At 54.0% G+C, this 22,204-nt stretch overlaps 10 protein-coding genes across 10 annotated transcripts; 5 read left to right on the top strand and 5 right to left on the bottom strand.

Annotated features, from left to right (window-relative positions):
• Positions 1 to 2,108: 2,108 nt before the first annotated feature.
• Positions 2,109 to 2,552, top strand: C8A04DRAFT_31236 (uncharacterized protein; the record flags this gene model as incomplete). Its single annotated transcript, XM_062781688.1, has 1 exon — positions 2,109 to 2,552. The coding sequence occupies one exon, from the start codon at positions 2,109 to 2,111 to the stop codon at positions 2,550 to 2,552; it is 444 nt and encodes a 147-aa protein (XP_062634629.1).
• Positions 2,553 to 3,287: 735 nt separating this feature from the next.
• C8A04DRAFT_31235 (glycoside hydrolase) lies at positions 3,288 to 5,132 on the top strand (the record flags this gene model as incomplete). Its single annotated transcript, XM_062781687.1, has 1 exon — positions 3,288 to 5,132. The coding sequence occupies one exon, from the start codon at positions 3,288 to 3,290 to the stop codon at positions 5,130 to 5,132; it is 1,845 nt and encodes a 614-aa protein (XP_062634628.1).
• A 238-nt stretch (positions 5,133 to 5,370) lies between these two features.
• Positions 5,371 to 6,234, bottom strand: C8A04DRAFT_31234 (uncharacterized protein; the record flags this gene model as incomplete). Its single annotated transcript, XM_062781686.1, has 1 exon — positions 5,371 to 6,234. The coding sequence occupies one exon, from the start codon at positions 6,232 to 6,234 to the stop codon at positions 5,371 to 5,373; it is 864 nt and encodes a 287-aa protein (XP_062634627.1).
• A 574-nt stretch (positions 6,235 to 6,808) lies between these two features.
• C8A04DRAFT_31233 (tannase and feruloyl esterase) lies at positions 6,809 to 8,520 on the bottom strand (the record flags this gene model as incomplete). The annotated part of the gene is made up of 3 exons (XM_062781685.1): positions 6,809 to 7,144; positions 7,211 to 7,966; positions 8,047 to 8,520. 3 exons carry the CDS (start codon positions 8,518 to 8,520, stop codon positions 6,809 to 6,811), a joined length of 1,566 nt encoding a protein of 521 aa, XP_062634626.1.
• Positions 8,521 to 10,938: 2,418 nt separating this feature from the next.
• On the top strand, positions 10,939 to 12,230 carry C8A04DRAFT_14237 (uncharacterized protein; the record flags this gene model as incomplete). The annotated part of the gene is made up of 2 exons (XM_062778018.1): positions 10,939 to 12,001; positions 12,067 to 12,230. 2 exons carry the CDS (start codon positions 10,939 to 10,941, stop codon positions 12,228 to 12,230), a joined length of 1,227 nt encoding a protein of 408 aa, XP_062634625.1.
• A 2,546-nt stretch (positions 12,231 to 14,776) lies between these two features.
• On the top strand, positions 14,777 to 15,409 carry C8A04DRAFT_31231 (uncharacterized protein; the record flags this gene model as incomplete). The annotated part of the gene is made up of 2 exons (XM_062781684.1): positions 14,777 to 15,165; positions 15,244 to 15,409. The coding sequence occupies 2 exons, from the start codon at positions 14,777 to 14,779 to the stop codon at positions 15,407 to 15,409; spliced, it is 555 nt and encodes a 184-aa protein (XP_062634624.1).
• Positions 15,410 to 16,387: 978 nt separating this feature from the next.
• C8A04DRAFT_31230 (uncharacterized protein) lies at positions 16,388 to 17,733 on the bottom strand (the record flags this gene model as incomplete). Its single annotated transcript, XM_062781683.1, has 3 exons — positions 16,388 to 16,591; positions 16,654 to 17,569; positions 17,630 to 17,733. The coding sequence occupies 3 exons, from the start codon at positions 17,731 to 17,733 to the stop codon at positions 16,388 to 16,390; spliced, it is 1,224 nt and encodes a 407-aa protein (XP_062634623.1).
• Positions 17,734 to 19,072: 1,339 nt separating this feature from the next.
• Positions 19,073 to 19,951, bottom strand: C8A04DRAFT_31229 (uncharacterized protein; the record flags this gene model as incomplete). The annotated part of the gene is made up of 1 exon (XM_062781682.1): positions 19,073 to 19,951. The coding sequence occupies one exon, from the start codon at positions 19,949 to 19,951 to the stop codon at positions 19,073 to 19,075; it is 879 nt and encodes a 292-aa protein (XP_062634622.1).
• Positions 19,952 to 20,749: 798 nt separating this feature from the next.
• Positions 20,750 to 21,064, top strand: C8A04DRAFT_31228 (uncharacterized protein; the record flags this gene model as incomplete). Its single annotated transcript, XM_062781681.1, has 1 exon — positions 20,750 to 21,064. One exon carries the CDS (start codon positions 20,750 to 20,752, stop codon positions 21,062 to 21,064), a length of 315 nt encoding a protein of 104 aa, XP_062634621.1.
• A 245-nt stretch (positions 21,065 to 21,309) lies between these two features.
• C8A04DRAFT_31227 (peptidyl-tRNA hydrolase) lies at positions 21,310 to 21,924 on the bottom strand (the record flags this gene model as incomplete). The annotated part of the gene is made up of 1 exon (XM_062781680.1): positions 21,310 to 21,924. The coding sequence occupies one exon, from the start codon at positions 21,922 to 21,924 to the stop codon at positions 21,310 to 21,312; it is 615 nt and encodes a 204-aa protein (XP_062634620.1).
• Between the last annotated feature and the right edge of the window lie 280 nt (positions 21,925 to 22,204).

The raw sequence follows: 22,204 nt of genomic DNA, 5'->3' as shown, positions 1-22,204 counted from the left end.
TTTTTGGATCAGCCGCCGGATCAGCCACTATGGGGCGGGTGTGGTTATCCTCCTGTTCACAAAGGGGTTGTGGGGTGACAATGATGACGACGCCGACAATGTCGGAGTGGATGGAGAAGTGACCGGTGTTGAGCTTGGAGTAGTTGAGGATGTTGTTGATGACCTACAGCAGGACCTGGCCCGGACTTATTTATGAGGATTTCGCGCTGGTTGGTCAACAGGGGATATCGAGCAGGAACAGACAGGTGGACAGTATATCGTGAACGGGCGTGCGGATATGCCATCTTTGCTAGAGTTTAAAAAAAATACGACAAGGCTACATTAAGTGTGTGGAGGAAAACGGTAGTGGATTCGCCGTATTAATGGCTGATATATTTCAATCCCTATTATTTAGTTACCTGATTCTAGTAATAACCACAGTTCCATTATGTGTCAAGTAACATCAAACATGCGATATAGTTAAGCAGAGTAAAAGAATATTTTACGCTGGAGACTAGGTCCATGGCTCTCTGCACTGCAGTACCGTCCTGTCCAGACAGATCCAATGCCTCAAAGGTCAAAACCCCCAACAAGGCACTTTCACCCGTTTTCCACGGCTGCTTCACAAATGAATTCGAGAGCAGGATGAGAAATTGTAGAGAGGCAGGTGTTGCGGCGCTGTTCTGTAAAACAAAGAGAGCTTATCAACCCCCTAACATCTAGAATTGCCGTTTACATCTTGCCTCTCTTTGTTCCCCGGGGAGGGTTCCAGCGGGGGGTAGCGGAAGACGTACCGGGGCTCTGGCGATCGCTCGAGCGGCAACTAGGCGGCAAACATCCCGTTCGAGGATAGCGCAATCTCCCCTTCATGGTTGTGGTTGAGGTGCCTTGAAGTGTCAATGTGCGGCATCATCTCCTACCTATGCTGTCGACGGGCTCAGCGCTGGGGCGGTGACTCGCAGCAGAGACCGCGGAAGCTTCTGGATTCCTGGGTCGAGCCGGGAGCTTTTTTTTGGGACTTGATACCAGATCTTTCTTTGCACAGCCCTCGCTGTGTACGGCTTGGTGTTCCTCTTTCTTTGTTAATTAGTGGGGTGCCACGTTTAAGGTACCTAGGTACCTGTTTGCCCCTCGAGCCTCAATAACGACCTCTTTCGGCATTCCAAGAGAGATGTGCCTGTACTGCCTGACGCTTTGGCCGGCGGCCGACGGAGAGGATAGGATAAAGGCTGTACGACGTGGCGTCTCGCGGCCCGAAGGTCTGTGGCAGAAAGTAAAAGCCGCAAGCGGCGCCGAAAAAGATACGGCAAAGGTTGTGCCACCTAGCAGTGGCCTGACTTGCCGCCCGAGAGGGTGCCAGCGCAGAAATAGAGACGGCCCGCAACCAGCCGCTGGTATTTGTGCCAGCGGCTAAGTCGAAGTAGGGTATCCTGCCTTTCTACAGCCGCATGCGGCAGTACAAGTCCAAGGCAAACAATGCATCGAACCTGACCCTCCCCGAGACCCGGACTCTCGGGCATAGGGCCTCGATGCTATCTCGGGGCTTAGGAGGTCTGGCGGTTGCATCCTCCCGCCCTCGAGGCCCTTCCTCAACTTTCCTACTTAAATCTCCCATGCCCCCCAGGGCTTTCTGGACTCGATTCCCCCTGCATCGAGCCACCCCCGAACCCAGTGCATTGATACCTACCAATATACAATCCCACAAATCTTCCAATCCGGCGGCATATCAACCGGAAGCCTAAAATGACGACTGCCAGGGCACGCTTCTCGATGGGCAGGGACGAGTCATAAGAGCTTGCTGACTCAGTGGCGAGGGGCCTCAACGCTGCCGAGATTCCTTGCGTCTTGTGGTATCATTTCCTTTGGGCAACTCACGGCGTCCCAATTCAGTGTGACGTATGTTACGCCCTGTGCTACCCTGGTTCAGAAACAAACTACCTACCTACTATGAATGCCACGCTAACCTTCCAAAGGGGCTCCACTTCGTCGTCCCAGATGCCAAAACGGCTGCCGCGGGCCAGGTTCTCAGGACTAGTCACTTCAGCCACACCCTGGTTGCGTGCCCGGATACCTTGAAGTGTATCAAGGGGAACTCTCCAAACAGCCGGTGTCCGCATCCGGCGTTCCACATGCACATCCAAGAAGAGACCGGTTATGCCATCTCCCTCTTTCCGCAGTCCGAGACGATCTGGTTCCTGCCACCGCTAAGCGCTACTCTCGCGCGCCCCAGAACGTGCCAGCTTCCACCGTACCTTGCGCTTGCGAGCGACCGGACTGCTCTCCCGTTTTACGAACGTCCCCCAGAGTGGGGAGCCTTCCACTTGGACCAGACTGTAGTCCTTGTCCTGAAGGCGCACATTATGACTGAGGCGTTGATGCGCATCATGGCTCGCGACGATAAAACGAAGCTTGGCGCGCATGTGGTGCAGCACTTCCCCTTCATCCCTATACATGCCGAAAAGCTCGGCTTCCTGGATCTCGACCTTCTCCCCGAGCCGTTCAAGAAGATCTACGAAGATTTCAGGGACGGGCCGCCGACTACGAAGCCCTTACAGAGGCGGCGTCGCGGGTGACTTTTGTTGGCGCTGCCCCGCGCCCGGCACTCGCTCAACGCGCCGTCGATGGTCGCCCCGCCCAACGATTCAGATGAGTCGCCGCTGATGAAGCGGGCGACCGCGCAGGCGCCGGCAATGCGGCCCACCGACAAGGTCCACGGTCCGCCGCCCAGCCCATCAATGACCGAGGCACTGCGGCGCGGGCCTGCTCCGAGGGACGCACACCACCCGTGAATTGAGCTGCACTGCACACCCACGTGGAGGACGGTGGTACAGAATGGGTAAAACCCATATTTTTTCCTCGCCTCGTGTTTGAATGGTTGAATGAACCAAAAGTTTAACCCCTGTAGGAACCCTCGAACAGAGTTGCCGAAAGCGGTAAATTTTCAGGTCCACGAAGATCTTTGCGCCAAGTGGGATATCATAAACGGTTTCCTGCGTCCTTCACATTTTTTTTTGTTCGATTGCCTCATCGCCATGCCCACCTTGCAGTTCGCTGACAGCTGGCAGTAATTTACGTTTACATTTCAATCGGTCCCGTTTCAGACGGAACAAAGAACGAATGCAACATCCATTGGGCTTGCCAAGCACAAGCGCCCGCGGCTTAGGCTGACGGGCGGGGCCACTGCTTCGGATGCTCGGGATCTCGGGTTCGGGGCGAAACCTCCTACCCATCGTCAACTCGGTCATCCCGCTTCTGCATGCTCTTTCCCGCAACAGCTGCAGCACGCGCTGCTCACCCCGACCGTGAAGATGCCGGTGTTTGGGCGACGACGGACGCTGGCGCTTCTCGTCGCCGGCTCGATTCTGCTCTTCCTGTACTCTTTCCGCGACCGCTTTGACGACGACCTCCTGCTGACCCCACTGGGCGGCGACATCGCCCACGCCCATGACGGACTACCCAACGGCGCCATCCCATTGCCCAAGTCCAAGTCGAAATGGGCCCGACTCAAAACGCAATTCCCCGTTACCGACATGCGGGCCCTTCCGACCGGCGAGCCCCTCGTGCTGCCCAAGATCCAAAAAGATTTCGACCCCGAATCCGAATCCGAGCGCACGATCCGCCTCCAACGCCGAGACGCCGTCAAGGCGTCTTTCCAACGCTGCTGGCAGTCCTACCGCAAACACGCCTGGCTCAGCGACGAACTGACCCCCGTCACGGGCGACCGGTACGATCCCTTCGGCGGTTGGGGCGCGACCCTCGTCGACAGCCTCGACACGCTCTGGATCATGGATCTCAAAGACGAGTTCGCCGAAGCGGCCAAAGCGGCTGCGACCAAGATCAATTTCGACCGCGTCCCGTCGTCGCAGGACGTTAATGTGTTCGAAACCACCATCCGCTACCTCGGCGGCTTTCTCGCCGCGTACGACCTCAGCGGCGACAGGCGCTTGCTGGCGAAGGCCCGCGAGGTCGGCGAGCTGCTGTATGTCGCCTTCGACACCCCCAACCGCATGCCGATGACGCGCTGGAACGCGTGGGCTGCCGGATGGGGCAAGACGCAGCGCGCCGACGACCATGTGCTGCTGGCGGAGATTGGCACCTTCTCGCTCGAGTTTATTCGGCTGTCGCTGCTGACGGGCGATCCGAAGTGGTTTGATGCGGTGCAGCGGATCATTGAGCCGCTGCGGGCACAGCAGATGGAGACGAGGCTACCGGGGATGTGGCCGATTGTGGTGAACGCGCGCAAGGCGGACTTTCGAAACGGTCAGGATTATACGCTGGGGGCGATGGCGGATTCGCTGTATGAGTACCTGCCCAAGACGCATGCACTGGTGGGCGGGCTGTTACCGGAGTATCGGGAAATGTATGAGATTTCGATGGACACGGCGATGCGGGCTAATCTGTTCCGACCGATGCTGCCGGATGAAGCGGACGTGCTGGTGTCGGGAGTTATGGCTGTGCGTATTCAGGAGAAGAGCGAGGTGGTGCGCCAGTTCCGGCCCGACGCGCAACACCTGGTGTGCTTTGTTGGCGGTATGTTTGCTCTGGGGGGAAAGTTGATCGAGAACTCAACCCACGTCGAAGTCGGCTCCAAGCTAACGGACGGTTGTGTCTGGACCTACCGCGCATTGCCTTCTGGTATCATGCCCGAGTCGTTCAACATGCTGCCTTGCGAGGACCGCAAAAAGTGCAAATGGGACGAAGACAAGTGGCGGAAGGCGGTGCTGTCGAGGGCTGGATTCCACGGAAACGCCGACCCGAAGCAGGCGGACGAAATCATCAAGAACAAGCGGATCCCCAAGGGTTTCGTATCGATTGGAGACACACGCTATGTCCTACGGCCAGAAGCTATTGAAAGCGTGTTCATCTTGTATCGGATTACAGGACGCAAAGACCTACTGGAGTCGGCATGGGAGATGTTTGAGGCCATTGAAAAGCATACCAAGACGCCGCTGGCAAACTCGGCGATTGAGGATGTTACCCTGGGCGGGGGCGAGGCACAGAAGAGCGATTCGATGGAGAGTTTCTGGCTGGGAGAAACGCTCAAGTATTTCTACCTCATCTTCAGTGAGCCGGATCTGATCAGCTTGGACGAATATGTATTTAACACGGAGGCGCATCCATTAAAAAGGTTGGTTCCCGGAGGGAGTCTATAAAGGTTTGCACATAGATAGGCATCATCACTGGCTGGTTGGCCTTGGGGATACATGACAAAGCATATTCAGCATAGTAAGCAATCGTTGATATTCCTTCGGATGACGGGGTCGTCCCTTTTTGGTGAATCACGCCATATCCCTATCCATTTATTGGTTTGGGTCCAACGGCATCCTTTGCTCACTGAACCCTTCGACATTCACCCAGTCTTAAATGATTTCGCGAGATGAAGAACCCATTTCACTCCTTCACCTCCCCAAACCGCTCATCCAACGCAGCATGCAACTTGCCAAACACCCCATCATACCAACCCTGAATCTCCTCCCACTCCTCCCCTGGCAACGTCCTGCTCATCATCCTCAACCACCCACCGACAATGATATCCCCATAGCACGGCTGCGTCCCCAACAAAAAAGGCCCCGACGTCTCCTTCTGAAACAGCGCAGCCAAATCCTTGACCATCTCCTTCAGCGATGCCCTCAACTTCTCCCGCCCGGCCGCATCCAAACCCACCAGCTCTTCCCACGTCGCCTTGCCCGCCCGTCGCGCAAATTCGGCCTTGATCGCGGCCTCGCGCTCCGGCGCCCACTTCATCCCCTCCGCCATGAGCTGCGCGTGAATCGAGAAGACCATGTCCACATTCGTGTTGAAACGCGCATACACCGCTGTCGGCTCCCGCGAATTCTCCTCTGACAACGGCACGCCGAACCCCACCATACCCGCCGAGCACTCATAGTTCAAGTCCACACCCCCAGGGAATAAATTCCCTGCGCCCGCTTCAGGGTGCTGTTTTTGGAGATAAACAGCAATGTCAAAGGAATCGCCGACTTTAGCGCCCGTGGAGCCGTCAGTCACGACAGGCAGAGTGTAGTATTCGGTGCCGTCGAAGAATTTGCGGCAGGCGGGAACGCCGAGAGCCTGGCGCACGGCGCTGATTTCACCCATTTGTACCCAGTGCGTGGTGTACGGGAGGCCTTTGAAGTTGAGGGTGTAGCGGGCCTTCCAGGGGTTGGGCGCAGCGTTGTGCTTGGGGTAAGGCGGGGCTGGGGCGATGTCGTAGAGGACGAGGCCGGTGTCGTTGGTGGGGGTGAAGTCGGATTCCATGGTGGGCGGTCGGTATTTGTCTTTGGCAGCGTTGAAATGTGCTTGATGTTGGGAAAGAAAGAAAAGATCGAAGGTTGTTTAAGAGAACGAGTGTTGAAGTAGAGACTTAAGCATTGGGCATCTGAAAGTTTTCCTCGGAGAAGCGGGGCGAAAATGTAAAACCGTGTTACAGAATACCAGGTACACGACCACCCGATATTTGCCACCATTAGACGATGCAAGCGGTGCCACCTGGAACCTGCATCTGCAAGCTCAGCTAGGCATTTGGCCAACTCTTCAATTGTCAACGAGAAATCAACTCTGTAATTGGTAGACGCTTGAGCAGAAGGTGGAGGTGGAGCTTGGGCTGCAACACCAAATATCGGTCAAGATCGCTCTTTCTTGTCTCACGAATCATGCCAACCAAAGCCTTTCAGCATCGGGTGTGGGTCCGCCATACTTTCCACAGAAAATACATGAATGCGGCATAGAATTGATTCCCACAGCAGGGGCTGGCCAAAGGTATGGACATGAAGTAAAAAGTAATTACACCAGACGCCCGAGCGGCGAGTATTGGAACCATCAATGTAACAAATCACTCCTTACCACAGGACCAACACTTTTCGTCACCCGTCGCACCACAATCCTTGTCAAACACCGCTTTTTGCGGATAGGGACACAGAATGCGCCGTTGAGTTTCTCCCTCCAGGTCAGTAATATCGACCCGCGTCTGATCCGGCGCCGTCCCGTTCTCAACCCACGCACGAAGCTGGTCAAAGAGGCCGACCGGGAGGCCCGACGTGCCCATTATCCCGCAGTGGCCCAGCCCAGGGCCTTCGAAATGACGATAGAAGTCGTCCACTTCGGGGATCACACCAGAGACCTTTTTGTAGTAGTTGACGGTGCCTTTAGGTGGCAGGAGTTGATCGACCTAGCCAAAACGTCAGCACTCCCGTTTTGAGGATACCCATAGAGCTAAACGGCCCAGCACGCTTACCAAACCATGAAAGGTGACGAGCTTTCCACCAGCACCATGGAAAGCAGAGAGGTCCGGGTCGTCGGTCCCAATGAACGACCCGTAGCGCTGCTGGCCTTGGTGGGCGAGCCAGTCGAACTCGCCGTGGGTCAAGTTAGACAAATCGAAATCGGGATCCCGTGCGACAAACAATGTCAACCACTGCGTAGCGATGGGCAGCGGCACACCCACACATGTCCCCGAAGTGCAATTGGTTGTAGCCACGCCGGCGGTAATATCGGTGCCCGGGTCGAGTCCAGGCCAGACTTGCACGCCCTGCGCGTTGCGACGGCCCTTCCATGTGGCGTTGGCTACCACGGCTGCGGCCTCACTGATAAGGGCTTCGGACTCTTCCTGATCACCATTACACTTGAGTTTCTGGCCGACTAGGGAGAAGGGGTCGAATGTAGTCAAACACTTGTCGACATCGGCAATGATCCCATCCACAACGCCGTCAAGTTTGTCGCAGGCCGTAACCACAGCCGCGGTGACAGCTTGTAGTTCACAGGGGCTGGGATACTCACCGAGCAGGTTCATAACCTGCTGCGGCCAGAACATGGTCGGGAAGAAATCAGTCCATTGGATCCCCGGCGCGCCGGCCGCGATGCCGTCGTACGCTGTCGGATACCGCTGGGCAAGCATCAGACCTTGCCGTCCGCCCTGCGAGCAACCGTTCCAGTACGAATAGGCCGGGCCGCGACCATAGTAGGTCTTGATAAGTGACTTGGCGATGATGGCCTAACTTCTGTCAGACAACAATCCATCTCCCCCCTTTCCACCTCCCTTTCCCACAAAGACAAGCGAACATAAAGACTCACCTCATCCTCCAATGACACCGACCCCAAATTCTCCAGCGCCACATAATCCAAATTCCCCTCACTCCGCAACGCCCACGGCCCCGCATCCTGCGCACTCCCCAGCCCAGCATCCGTCGTCACAGCCGCATACCCATCCGCAACGGCCCCGGCCATCGTACCGTAGGCCTGCACGCTCCGACCAGCTACCCACCCACCTCCACCAACCGCCTGAAGCCGGTCATTCCACTTCTCAGCCGGCGACGGCAGCCAGGCTTCGACGATCAGGGTATCGCCCTGGTTGGGGTGGGTGTAGGTGACGGTGATGTTGCAGAAGGAGGCGTCGCGGACCTCGATGGGGGGCTGGGTGTAGCGGTCCAGGGCAGAGACGGAGGCTGAGTAGTTGGTGACGAGGGCGGCGGTGGTGGTGAGGACTTTCCCGCCGAAGAGGGAGATGGTGTCTGTGAAGGTAGAGGGGGTGCATGGTGCGGCTGCCATGGCTGCTAGTGGGGGCCGATGTGCCGTGGAGTCTTGGACTAGGTAGGTGGTGGACCACAGCTTGGATTTGCCTTGGCCGTCTCAATTCGTGAAAGTTATCCGATGGAGGTGAAACAATCTGAAGTCATTACGAACATAAGTCATGTATTTGTAGACTCAACGAGACAACCCAACCTAGTACATAGTTCGGATGGTCAGCAGGCAGACGACCAAATACAACAGAGGGGGTTGCTGCAGGAACGCGCGGGATTGAGCATGTTCGGCTCACCCTTCCTTGCCCGCGGAAGCTCACCCATTGGTTTAGTCCCTCGCACTGAAGGGGATGTTTACCGAAGTGGGGACGAAGGATGCCGAGGGAGCGAATGGCATGGAAATGAACCGGCCATTTTGAGTATGAACGTTGCGGCAATGGTGATTGAAGAGGCTCAGGTTGCTCAGCGATTTAGAGGGAAATCTATGCGAGATGTATCCGGGACGCGTGGAATTAAACAAAGTTGCGTGCACTACAGGCTGTCGCTGTTAGCGTGGCAAGGGTGAGTAAAAACGCCGATTGGTTGCACACCCAGTCGAAGCCTTTTCGTCGTGCCGTTTTTAAGAGAGTTTGAGCAGGTTGTTGCCGAAGTTACTCTGCATTGCAACTTTCAACCACATGATTCCCTCTTCAGTCCTCAGCGCAGTGTTTTGTTCCTTGGCACTCCAGAAAAATGGTGCGCATATTTGCTCAAGCTGAAGGTGTCAAGTGCAGTTGATGGAAACATAATTTCCGTGAATGATCAACTTTCGAACCGAAGGGATTTGTTCACCGTGGAGATGTTTAAAGATGTCTATGACAAAGGGGACAACACAAGCCCCTAGTTATGGGAATTAGATACTGTACCTAAGGTAACTAAGTAATTAGTATTTCAATCAGTATAGGTAACCGGCAGCACTTAATTTACACCTTCAAAAATGGCGTGGCCACTGCTTACATTTGCGTTTCACATACCTTGGCAGAGTGCGAACTTGGAATTAAGAAAGTTATATAGATCTATAATCACATACCGAGGTGTTGTAAAGCATGATTGAAGTACCCAATGCCTGAACGAATTTATGACCTCCAATGAAGAAATATTTCGATTTCCAGCTAGGATAATATGTAACTATGTATGTACCCAAGAATTAATGATCCCGTCATTTGAGAAAGTGAGCGCAGAGCGCTGGCTGTTTGTTGGCCAATAAGTTTAACACCAGCACCCCCCGACATCTGCAGGCGTTTAAAGTCTCTCATCCAGCGCCTCGGAAAACAACCATGCTTCCTCCAAAACATTGCGCCCAAAACATTCGGGATTTCGGTTGTCAACTCCCCACCGCAACAACACGCGCCCCATCGAGCTGTCTCAGCACCCCATATCACAGACATTGTTCCATTTTTGCCGCCCGTGTATTGGTCAATCCGCCAGTTCACGAAGTGTGGCTTCACTAAAAATGATCAAGCCAGGGAACCCTCGACATTTTCAGACGGTCTGACGGTATGAGCAGCTTCGGAAGTAGATACCTCTTGAACCTACCATCAATACCTAGGTAAGTTTACCATGACAGGCAAGACTATGCGTCGTAATCGAGTCGCGGCTAACGATCTTTTATGTAATTACACTAGCAAATAAATGGATCTGATGGTTTTGTTGATTTCGCCCTCCGGGAAGCGCGCGCCGAGTTTGACGGCTCGGAGCGGTCGGAATCCCACGGGGTAAAACACCAAGCATTGCCCAGCATCTGATAGCGCATCGCCAAGGCTCCACCTGACTTCTCAACTCACCGAGCCTCATCGTCATCGCTCGACAGACCGCCCTCCGAACCGGCGCGCGCCAAAGAATGCGCTTAGGAAGCCGAGTTTCCCATTGCTAAGCCGGGCTCCGGAGCGGAACCGGGATCCCAGGGAGACATTTGCGGGGCGGATGCGCGTTGATAACATGGCCGGTGCTCAGCACGCCATCTCCTGATTCGATCTCGCAATGGCCATAACGCATGTCATCCAACATCCCGCCGAGCCGGGTGTTTGCAACACCGCAGGATCTCGCTAACACAGCAGGACCAACTTGCCGCAGCGGAATCGGATACTCCATTCTGTTTGCAGGTGGCTTCCTCATCGGGCGATGATGCGATCACGCCATTGCCTGTGCTCGCTCACAAAGCATTTCCCGCTGCTCCGGACAAGGAGATGTGTCGTTATGGTGCGAAGGTTATCGAGGGGGGTACTTATACCGCCTGCTGTGGCCCCTCGTGCTCACCTCGAGATTTCTGTTTTCTCGACATCAAACAGCCAGAATCACAACGTTCTCCTGCCCTTTCCTGGCCAATTGTATGATTTTCGAAGCCTAGATTTCGACACGAGCAAGGCAGAATCTCTCATCTCCCTGATATACCACTCCCACCAACACAATGGCACCCGGCGTCCTCCTTGACGAGCCGCAGGCTGAGCTCTTCCACACGTCCCCCATTGCACACCAACCCAGTAAGAGTAACGAGAACGCTCCACGCCACCTCTTCCCAGACGGCATCCGGACCTCCGGCCAACACCCTCCCCTCTATGATACCCTCAAGCCCTACTCCGCCTTCCCCAAGCACATCACCGGCCCCACCGTCTGGCAGGCCTCCGACTTCACATCCCACCCAGAACGCTGGGTGCACCCTCTCACCACACAAGAAATCAACGAACTCTCCGATGCAGCAGACGGCTACATCGCCTCGGGCGCCCCCCTGACGGGGATTTCCCAAGCCACCTTCCCCTTACCCACACTCTCCGCGTCTCTCGCTGCCCTGCGGGACGACCTCCTCAACGGCAAAGGCTTCACCCTCCTCAAGAACTTCCCGGCCGGCCTCTGGTCCCCCGAGAAGAACGCCGTCGCCTACCTAGGCCTCGGCATCTACCTCGGCTACCCCATCTCGCAAAACGGGCGCGGCCACATCCTGGGCCACGTCAAGGACGTCGGTGACGACCCGACCCAGATCCACTCGGTGCGCATCTACCGCACCGCTGCGCGGCAATTCTTCCACGCCGACGACGGTGATGTAGTCGGCCTGCTCTGCGTGAACCGTGCACAGGAGGGCGGCGAAAGCGACATTGTCAGTGTGCATAATGTCTGGAACGTGCTGCAGCGTGAGCACCCGGATGTCGCGGAGTTGCTGACCCAGCCGATTTGGTACTTTGACCGCAAGGGCGAGGTCAGCGAGGGCCAGGACGAGTACCTGCGGCAACCGGTGGTGTACTTGGAGAATGGTGGTCAGGGGCGACTGTACTGCAAGTGGGATCCGTACTATGTGCGCAGCCTGAAGCGGTTTGAGGAGCGTGGTGAGGTGCCGCCGTTGTCGGAGGCGCAGAAGCGGGCGATGGAGATCCTTGAGGAGACGTGCCAGCGTGAGGCGCTGCATATGGTGCTTGAGGTTGGAGACGTGCAGTTTGTGAGCAACGCGCATCTGTTGCATGCGCGGACGGCATACAAGGGTGAGTACATCAACCACAACTCTTTTAAGCATAGCGTCGGTGCGCTAACACGGGTTGTTAACTAGATTTTGCTCCCCCCGCACCACGAAGGCATCTGCTCCGGTTGTGGCTGGCCACGCCGGAGGGTGAAGGAGGCTGGGCCTTGCCCATGCCGGACAGCCACGAGAAAAAGCGTGGTGGTGTCCAGGTCAACGACACGCCACCCAGGGCGCCCCTTGATGCGGAGTAATCAACGAGTGTATAATGTATGAATGGATTGTGAACCAAAAATAGAGCGGGCAGGAATTTTATTTTACCATCAACTTTCACCACATGAAGTGGATCTTAACTTCGTCTTCAAACGCGACCGTAAGCTGGGGTACCAAATGAAACCCCTCACGGCCCAATGCTAACAACATGGAGCTGTAAAATAGCCCATCGTCATTCTACCGATCTCTGATGACCGAAAACGATATGCCCGCGGATGGGAAACGATGGAGAGACATGAATAAATGCAAAAGCTGGGAATGAAATCGAGAGCAACAAAAGAATCACCGCCTTACGCTGACCAGTTTCAGGGGTCACACAAAGTTGCCATTAATTATGTGGCTGAGTAGACCACTCTGCTGAACCAGCTGCCCAACCAAACCAAGCTGAACTGGCACTACCATGTACAATACCTGTTTAATGATGTGTTACCGGGTTCCCCGAAGGGATAAACGGTTGATTCTTGGCAGTTGTACAGGTATTATGGACGCCTTTACAGGACAATACCAGCATCATACCATGTTGCTTAGGTAATTATCTCCCAGCCTAGTTAGTGGAGATCTATTCCTGAATTTTGAACTCTACTTTGAGAGCCGGATATGTGGCATCTATGAACCAACTTTAGGGTTAGTTTTTGGATTTTACAATTACTCAGCTCCTGTCTGTCCTCATCTACCAGTCCCTAGAGTCGAGCCGTATGGCTAGACCTGGGGACCACCTGTCGTTTTGGAAGACCTGGGTTACAATTATCGCCGGCGGTTTGCATACAGACCACATTTGCCTATGGCGCTCGGTAATCGATGTTGTCGTGCAGTTACGGCCAATACGGTTTCTAGTTTAAGAGTCCTAGTAGGATCCAGGAACCCACGGAGGTTTTGAATGAGGGCATAAACTTGATTATTAATGAAGGTGATCATTGACGTTAAACACAATAATGGGGGACGAAAAGAGAGGAACCCGGGCAATATTACTAAAGTAGTGATTTAATGATATCACAACACTGGCAAACAGGGTGTAAAATCTCTACGCCAAGACCTATCCTATCACCCTGAAGACTCAATCGATTTTGCTGGGCATTTTGTACATTTACTAGTAGGATGGGGTTTTTTTCCCTTTCGTCTTTTCTCAGGTCCGTGCTTTTCTTGCTCTTTTTTCTCGCCTTTTCTTTCACAATTGTGTCTTGAACGAGGCGATACATCGAAAGCTCTGCGGACTGCCGGGATCGGCCATACCCTGTTGTGTAAGCGTCGAGGTTGTTCAGGGGACCAAGACACTCGGTGTGCTTCGTAGCTGAACTCTTAGACTGAGCTTCCAGCCAAGTTTAGCACGAGGAACGGCAAGGAAATCGAGCGAAGAGATCGGAGAGAAAGATGAACGGAAAATCGGATTACAACGGATGAGGAATGCGGTTCGTCGACCCGTGGTGATGACATGTGCCGAGGCGGAAACCAGCGGACAGGGCTCCAAACAGGCCACCAATTAAAACCGAGCACCGTTCGCTCCACTTCGCGGGATTTCCGCAGACACCAGTCCATTCCCAGCTTCAAGGTTGCAGAGCCAGGTCTTGCCACCGCTTTTCCCGTGTCGGCTCGATCAATACGAGATTTCTCGTGATGGAAGCTGAAAACAAGACCAGGAATTAGGCGGTAAGACATACGTTGCATCGAAATATTGGAACAACGGCACGTCGTGACTGCACGAGGCGGCACCTCAGCTCGTCAACGATGCGCTTCGCGCAGCGCAATCGGTCCCAAAACATGCCGCGTTTTCGCCCAGACACGACCGTTTTCAAGTTCATGACCGACCACCCGCGCTGCCTGATACCCCATGTATGAAGAAGGAGAGGAGGGGAATGGTATGGCTTTCATCAATGCGACCGCCCGCTCGCATTAAGGTTAAGGTTAATAGCTGGAAGTCTGTGCCTGGCTCATCACACGGCTCCTTCAGGCTTCATCCGAACATCCGCAAATACCGATCCATTGGCAGGGCATCTGGGTGACCGGCACCGTTGGGGCCGTTGCACTGTGGCTTGGTGGTGCATCCATCCACCGGCTCTCGGCTGTGCCACCGTCGTCGCGTGGTTGGGGGCCAACGGGGGTCGCCCCATTGTCGCACTCGCTACAGTGGAAATGGACCAACAAGGCAGGGCCGGTTCCAGCTACCATGCCAAGCTCGCCCGCACGCCGTGAAAAGGAATACGGGAAGCGGCGGGACGTCGTGTAGGTATGCATGAACGAGCGAAAGGGTCATGGATGTATAAATAGCCGAGCGTCCCGTCGACTCGTTTGTTTTCCCGGTTTTGAGCCCAACACGACGATTTCCTCACAAACAAAGTGGACCAACTGAGATCCAAGAGCTTGGGTTATCCTCGCAAACGGCCAAGATCGACACTCCCAGCGATCATTATAAGTTAATTTTTAATCATTGATTCATTCATCACAAACCTATTCTTTTCTGCCCGTCTCTCTTCTCTTTCCTCCTGAATACACCCGAAAGAACAAAAAGAACAGAAAAAAGACCACCGCCAAGATGCACTTCCGCTCCGTCATCGCGGCCGTCCCTTTTCTCGGTCTCGCCACGGCTTCCCCCGTAGCTACCGCCAGGTCCCCAGCGGGCTGCTCGAAGGCGTCCTTCAAGGGGTTCGAATGGACAGTGCAGGACTTTGACTTCCACGCCTCGTACATCTTCTCAACACCAGCGCACCAGAACTCGTGGGGCTACGCGTTCTTCGACCTGGTCAACCCGGCCGAGCAAACCATCACCCACTGCGAAGGCTCCAGCAGCCAGCTCAGCGACTTCTTCTACGGCACCGTGTCCTACAAGTGCGACGATAAGACGAGCTTCACTTTCAACCGTCCCACGGGCGAGTTGACACTTAGCCAAACCTGGACCTGTGACGATGCCGACCCAAAGTACCCGTAAGTTCATCCCTTCGGGCCGTTGACGCTCTTAAGGCGAGTGATGGGCGATTTGCAACGGGGACTGACAAGGAGCAGGACTACTTTCACTGCGTATGGTGCCACCAACTTCACGTTGACCTGCGAGGAGGCGACGTATCAGAACCCAGACTGGCAGATTGGCGAGATCTACTCCAGCCGAACTATCACCTGCGAGAAGCAGGACAAGACGGTCAAGCCCAGTCAATTGAGCGCCGTGGCGTAGGCTGTGGTTGCCGGAGAGCTCGTTGGGGATGGCTAATTAATGAAGCAATTGCATCTGTGACCGGGAGACGTGCCTTGGAAATCGGAGAAAAACCGGGACGAGCGAGGACTTTTGGGATAATCAGTCACCGAGGGTCTTGAGTTAATGGGGGGATGAGACAGACTCTTGGATATGCTCATCGCGGATTAATGCTAGACCATAGAGGTAATGGTAGTTATTATGTACATAATTATCAACACTGCAAGCAACCCACGCTGTGGCCCTGTTAGTATTTAAACTGTCCCTTTCGAGACCATATCAAGTGTAAAGCCCACGCGAACGTTTGCCGCACGGTCTTGCGTTTCTCGCAAATAGGCAATTGATACCACCTATTAAAGGGAGGAGGAGAATCCCTCGGCAAGGTGGGCTGTCAGGAGAAGGAAGCCCGGTGGTTACGTGGTCTCCCACAACAACTCTCCTCTCAAAGCTGTCGGCATAAGCTTCTTGTCTGCATGTTTTTATCAGGCGTACATCCGTATACGCCGGTGATTCAGTGTAAATCCCCCGGTCCCTCATTTATGAGTAACAAATGGCATCAAGGCGAGGCAAGGGGGCATCCCTATTGTTGATTTGATTCTGGTAATTTAAGTCTAAGAACTGAAGAGAGAGAAGCTATACCTAGTAGCATACGCGCTGGTCGCGTGAGAAAAGGAGAAGACATGGCTATGGTCCCCTCATCTGGGGGCATCCGTTCTTTGTCACCACCGAAACCCACGCCTGCTCAACACTAAAGCAGCACACCGAATTTCATCACATCGAAAAAAGCGGTTCTGTCGCACACGCTCCCAGCGCGTCGCGGTACTGATTCAAGACATCCTCCTCTGGGTCGCCTTGGTTGACGAGGCGGAAATGGGCTTCGCTTCTCTCTTCCGTGTTTCTGCAGAGAATGAAGTTCTCCGGATATTGGACTCCGTGCGCGTAGTGTCCGAACACGACAAGCTAGAGCGACTGAATTCTCTGAGGTCCGAAGATCCACTGGGCAAACCTCCGGGTCCCCAGCCGCAGCAGCCGCCCGGGCGAGGCGTGCTCTGTAGAGTCATATATATCCGACGTTGTGACGCCGTGTACGATGTCGGTGTGAGACTGACAGATGTGCAATATCTTCCACGAAACCTTCTTCATGAATGGCAGACCAAAACTTTCCTACCCGGTTTCGTGAGCAATAAGTTGCGTTGCAGTGGTTCTTGAGTAGGTATTTCACTTACCAGTAGCTCCTGGTAACAGGACAGCCTAATAAACTCAAGGTTGAGGCTTGCGAGTGGATTTTGGGGATAATCCTCTTCCACCCGGGGTATGTCACGGTTCTTGCCATAGCCTTGTGGCCATAGCATGCTAGGATCTGGTGGGAAGTCCATGTCTTGCTTCGAGATACCAGAAGAGCCGATTAACCTCTGGTGATGCACAAATCTTCTCAGGGTCGCCTGTTGGTGGACGACACGGTGCCATAGTTCGACAGCGATCTCAGCTTTTGGATTACAGAAAAATAGCTCCTCGAGTCCCTCAAAAACGCCAAGGAAATCCCCCGCAACGACATCACCTCGCTCACTTTGTGTTACGTCGTCGTTGTACTGAAGCTCGAGTGTCTTCAACTTTATGGGAACTTTGAGCTCCATGGCACTCTTCAGAAAGTCGTCCCACAGCGGGCACTTTCGTAGCCTGAGAGAGGAGAGGGTGTTGAAGTTGATGGCGTGTGCCATCGCGGCACCAAGGGGAACTTGCGAGAGAGACAAGTCGCGGATGGCCTCGAAGGCGACCGTCGGAAGACCGCTCGTCAGCCCAAGAACAGTGTGAGTGAACCAGGATTCTTCGTCTATATCTTCCTCGATATCCCAGGTCAGCTCTAGCTGAATCCCTGGCCAATCCACGAGATCCAACCCGACGTTCTGCAGCTGAGGCAAATTTCCCCGGATGGCGTCAGACAAAGCAGGAATGTCCTTGGCCCGGGGACCTCTCCAAGTGAGATTTTGAAGCTTCCGCAGCGACGACAAATCTATTTCGGATCCAGTTTCCTCGCAGTAAGGGTCAGTTGTGAGGCTTAAGGATCGTAGGGATGGATGGTGGTGCGTGACCCATCCATCCGGCCCCAAGATTTCCGAAGGCACACAAGTGCCTAAGTCCCAGCTACAGTTTACTGTCAGTGGATCCCGATATGAAACTTAAGATGTCAAGGAAGGTAACCACCTGAAGGTGTGTAGCTGGCCATCTGGAAGTTCCCTAAGCACCATCATCGCCTTCGGGGCGAGGAAACAAAACTCCGGCAGATCGCGCATGGTCCCGCCAAACATGTCGTAGGAATCTACCGATATTTCGTTTTCGAAATCGCTCTCATCATCAGTTTCCCATGCTATCATGCGATGAGGGCATCGGTCCTCGGTGGCAAAATCAACGTTGGAACGAAAGTGCAGCTGCGAGAAAGCTGAAGGGGTGCTGTCGGCAAGTCTACGGTAGTCGTGCAATGCAGCAGGTGTTCCGCCAACGGCTCAACGGTGAATGATTCCCAAATTGCCGATATGACGTGTGTGTGCAGTTTCCTGCACACAAGGGAGACAGCCTTCCGGTCCACTTTGCGCAATTGTTAAAGCTTGAGTATTTCTCCCGTTGATTCACAGGGCGTATAACTGCAAATAAAAGGGACTTTGAGCGAACATTTTTGATCACAAGGATGAGGACCTCCGATGGCAGATTTTCCAGTTGGGAGGACATCGTGAGTTTTGCTTTGAAAGATGGCTCGTTCAATTGTGGCCCGGGAAATTCGAATGTGTAGAATAATTAAGTTGTGGACTCGGCGCTCTCATTGAGCAGTAAAGAACTGGGAACGAGAAATTACGTGGACGAGTGTCCTAGTGTGTCATGCGATATTGAGAAGGTGCCTCCAGCCTCGAGAGATACCTAGGCGCTGAGATGATTGTAGTGCAATAATTGATGCAGAACATAACCATAATTACCTGAGGACGAACGGCGACGGAAAGCAAAGAGGATGATGAGTAAGTAGGTACCTAAGTACCTAATGAGGTGGGTTTAGCCCCTCTTTGAAGATGCGACCTGTAATTAACCTCTTGCCAACTCACAAACAATGAGCCAATGCTAAGAATGCCAAGGCCAAGTTTGATGTTATTCCGATGCTGGATTCTTTGATCATGTGTGTTGCTCACCTTGAGGAGTTCAGATCGTGCCACTGCCGCCGAGGTATAATCAGGCCACGGTAACAACTTCCTCACGGACCGTCTTAGATAGTTCGGGCACACGGTCGTGTATGGGTCCATTTGGACATGTACATGTACACCCTCGCAGGGATGGGAACTGTGTTACCAGGGTCGAGGGTGATGGGTACCTAGGATAAGGACTTTCTATGGTAAAATGCTTTTACGAGAACGGCGTTGAAACGAAGCATTGAAACCAGAATAGAACAGGTAAGTTCATGGCCTTTCAATAGCCGAAACGGTTCAATATATGAGTCGGATATGACCAAAGGATTATTTTACTAAGAAGTAAGCCGATCCAAATTGTATTCAATGAGTAGGTACAGTCACTAGGATCCCTTCTTGTTCGAAGGGGGTCCCTGTTTAAAAGCGCAAAGCCGCCCCATACTCCATGTAAGACGACCCCATCTTCTCAATATCAAAATCATTCCAATACCCACCCACCCCCCGCTACCCCATCCTGCTCTTTCCACTGCGCAAACCTCTCCCCAGCCTGGGCCGGCGTCTGCCCAAACTGCGGCTTCGAATCATTCACCACCCACAAAATCGGCACAACCTTCATCCCCAGCGCTGTCTGCCAATCTCCCGGCCGATTCCCCGCTCCGCCATCATACAACTGGAGGTACACCCGATCCAGCACCTTTCCTTCTTCTCCGCCACTATCATCGGAGTTCGCTCCCGATACTACGCCGGCCCAAAAGGAGGTTCTCGTGTACGGCGCAATAGTGTACCGATACCCAGCTGTACCAAGCATCTTCGCAAACGCAACTGTGCTCGCCGTATCATAGATGCTCTCGTCGTCATTATTAACTGCGTCGAGCGCCCAGGCCTCTTTCAGGGCTACAAAGTTCTGGTACAAGATCGATTCGGCCGTCGTCGTCGACATCAATTCCCGGATATTCTGCGCGTTCATTGAGATTTCCACCCGGTCGACATCCCCCGTGGCCGCCACATCATCATCACCATGTGTTGTTTCCTCGGCTTCCTTAAACGAACGGACCTTCGCCGCGAGGGTGTCGCCCCCGACGTAGGTCCCGTTGGAGGCGATCAAAGTGTCGCTGCTGCCAGGGGTGTTGGAGTAGTACATGATATCGCCATTGGCGAGCACGCCCACGCCGAAGATGATGAGGGTGTTGAAGCCGGAAGTTTGGAGGGCGGTGGTGTTGGACTTCAGGACGTCTTTGAAAAGAAAGATGCTGCGGATGAAGGGGGTGTCATCATCGGATCTGGCGGCAAGGATTGGGGTTGAGAAGAGCAGGAGGAAGGGGAGGAGGCCTTCGAGGAGGAGAGTGCTGGATATCATGACGGACGTTTATGGAAGCTGTGTATGAGGTAGCTAGGGGAAAGGGAGGTCGGTCAACCCAACCTGACTTCAGGGTCCCAGCCCAATATGTATGTGCGATCATCTTGAATCGTGAGTCGCTACTTTTGTTGGGCTTTAAGTATGGCTGGGCATGCAGAGCTTTTAGGCAGAGTTAAGCACATACAAGGAGGGAGGTCGTTCTCCCGTCGGTATTATGTGCCGAATGGAACGTTGTAAATTGCTTCCGTGGCTAAAACGAACCCTGGCAATCATACCTCGTTCTTCAACAGAAATGTGATCTAAAACCAATTCATTAGTCGTTCCTTCTTTACACTCTACAGCGTTGGATAGTACTAGTCCGATAATAGAGAGTAGCATAGCGAGAAAGACTCTAATAGGGATGGACAACCGAAGACACCTGTAGTATACAATTAACCCTTCTTGATTCCTGTACCAAACTCCTTAGGTTCGGTTGGACAAGAACTTGGTAAATCATGCCAGACGCTCACAAATCACGATTGGGCCCCGATAGGTGTGAAGTGAATGATAGCTTGCTGTTCTAGCCTTTGCCACATTTTTTGAAAGACGTCACTGTTGACATCAACACTTCCCGAGACGAGACGAGTCAAACCCCGCTGCACATATTTGCGACACGTCGAATCAATACACCTTCACTATTCTCCAACTTCCAATCCAACTCTCACATTGCCTTGAAACGTTTTGTTATACAACTTTTTACACTATCCATACCGTTTTTGAACCATCCCAATCCAAGTTACCCAACACTCTTAAAAAACCATGCCCCACAAACCACTCCGCCAACTAGCCGCGGAAAAGGCCCACGGCAACAAACCCGCCAATCCCTCACAGCTCGGTGATCCCATCGACCTCAAGGCCGAGACACATGACAAGGACGACAGCAGCGGCGGTTACGATATCGAGATCAATTTCCGCGACAGCGACGTGCCTGACCCGGGCTTAGGTCCCAGTCCCGGGTCAAATCCCAGTCCTCCCGGGAAAGGCCAAAAGAATGCTAGTGGTTTGGTCAACGTTGGGAGCGGGGCCGGGCCGATTGGGGCTGTGAGGAAGCTGGGGTCAAGGTCGAAGCTGTGAGGCGGGTGTTAGGAATGGGTTGGATATTCCCGGGATAACGCATGGGTTGGCAGGTTGGCAGGTAGGGGCGGCGCAGATATAGCGGGACTCGGTGGCTGTGATGTAGTGTATCGACGCGTCTCTGGAGGAAGGTATCGAACACTGAGATGCGATTGTTTACGCCGTGCCCGCTCTCCCCATATGGCTCTAGGGCTCCATACCTCCGGCCCGAAAATAGAATCCACATTGAGTGATTGACCAGCCCATCACGGGGTGATAGTCCACCGCTGGTCAAGAGCGCGAATGTGGTCCAAAGCCGCCTCACTGACACCCCCCTCCAACATTCGCTTCTCGTCTGGCGGCACCTTGCTCAGCACGAAATCCACCACACCCATTCTCCTGACTTGCAGGTCCGTCCTCGACTCCGGCCTCCCAATTCCAATCGACACCCTCGCCCACGGCGCATTCACCGGCTTCATCATCTTCTGCTGCAAGCTCTTCAACCCGTTATGCCCGCGCGCACTCTTATCCCACGGCCGGACCCTGACCACGCCCAGCGCCTCCTCCAAATCGTCGTGCACTACCACAAACCCGAGATCCCTCGGCTGCAGGCCCCGCTGCTGCAACTGCTCCTTGTAGGCCTTGGCCGCCCATTCTCCAGATATATTCATGGCCACAGGGCTCTGCATTAGGAGGTAGCGGGAACCTAGGGAAGCGCACGTGCGTGCGTGGCCAAGGCGCTGGAAATCGAATCTGGGCTGGGAGTGGCCCAGGAGATGCTGGATGCGGTTGACCACTATGTGCCCGGCGGAGTGGTAAGTTTGCTGGAGTGCCCCTGGGTTGCCGATGCTGACAACGAGGACTTGTTTTGGTAACGGCATGATGGCGGCGGATAGTTGGGTGTCTAGACTGAGGGATGGGGTGGGAGTTCCGACTGCATGGGTAGTGTCCGCTGTGGAAGATCGCTTCTTTCCTTTCTTTCCCCGCTTGGACTTGTTGATTTGTGGTTGATGGGATTCGACAGACATGTACTTTCTTTGCCTAATTTTCCCTAACGCGATGCGGTTATCCGGGTGACGTAGAATGGAGTGTCTTGTTGGCGTTGCGACGTGATAATATACGGCTGGCGTCTCTATCGGCTACCTAGGTAGTGAGGTGAAC

Source organism: Dichotomopilus funicola (assembly GCF_033296635.1).
Source record: "Dichotomopilus funicola strain CBS 141.50 unplaced genomic scaffold C8A04scaffold_62, whole genome shotgun sequence".
Lineage (NCBI taxonomy): Eukaryota > Fungi > Ascomycota > Sordariomycetes > Sordariales > Chaetomiaceae > Dichotomopilus > Dichotomopilus funicola.
This window is presented reverse-complemented; position numbering and strand designations above follow the sequence as displayed.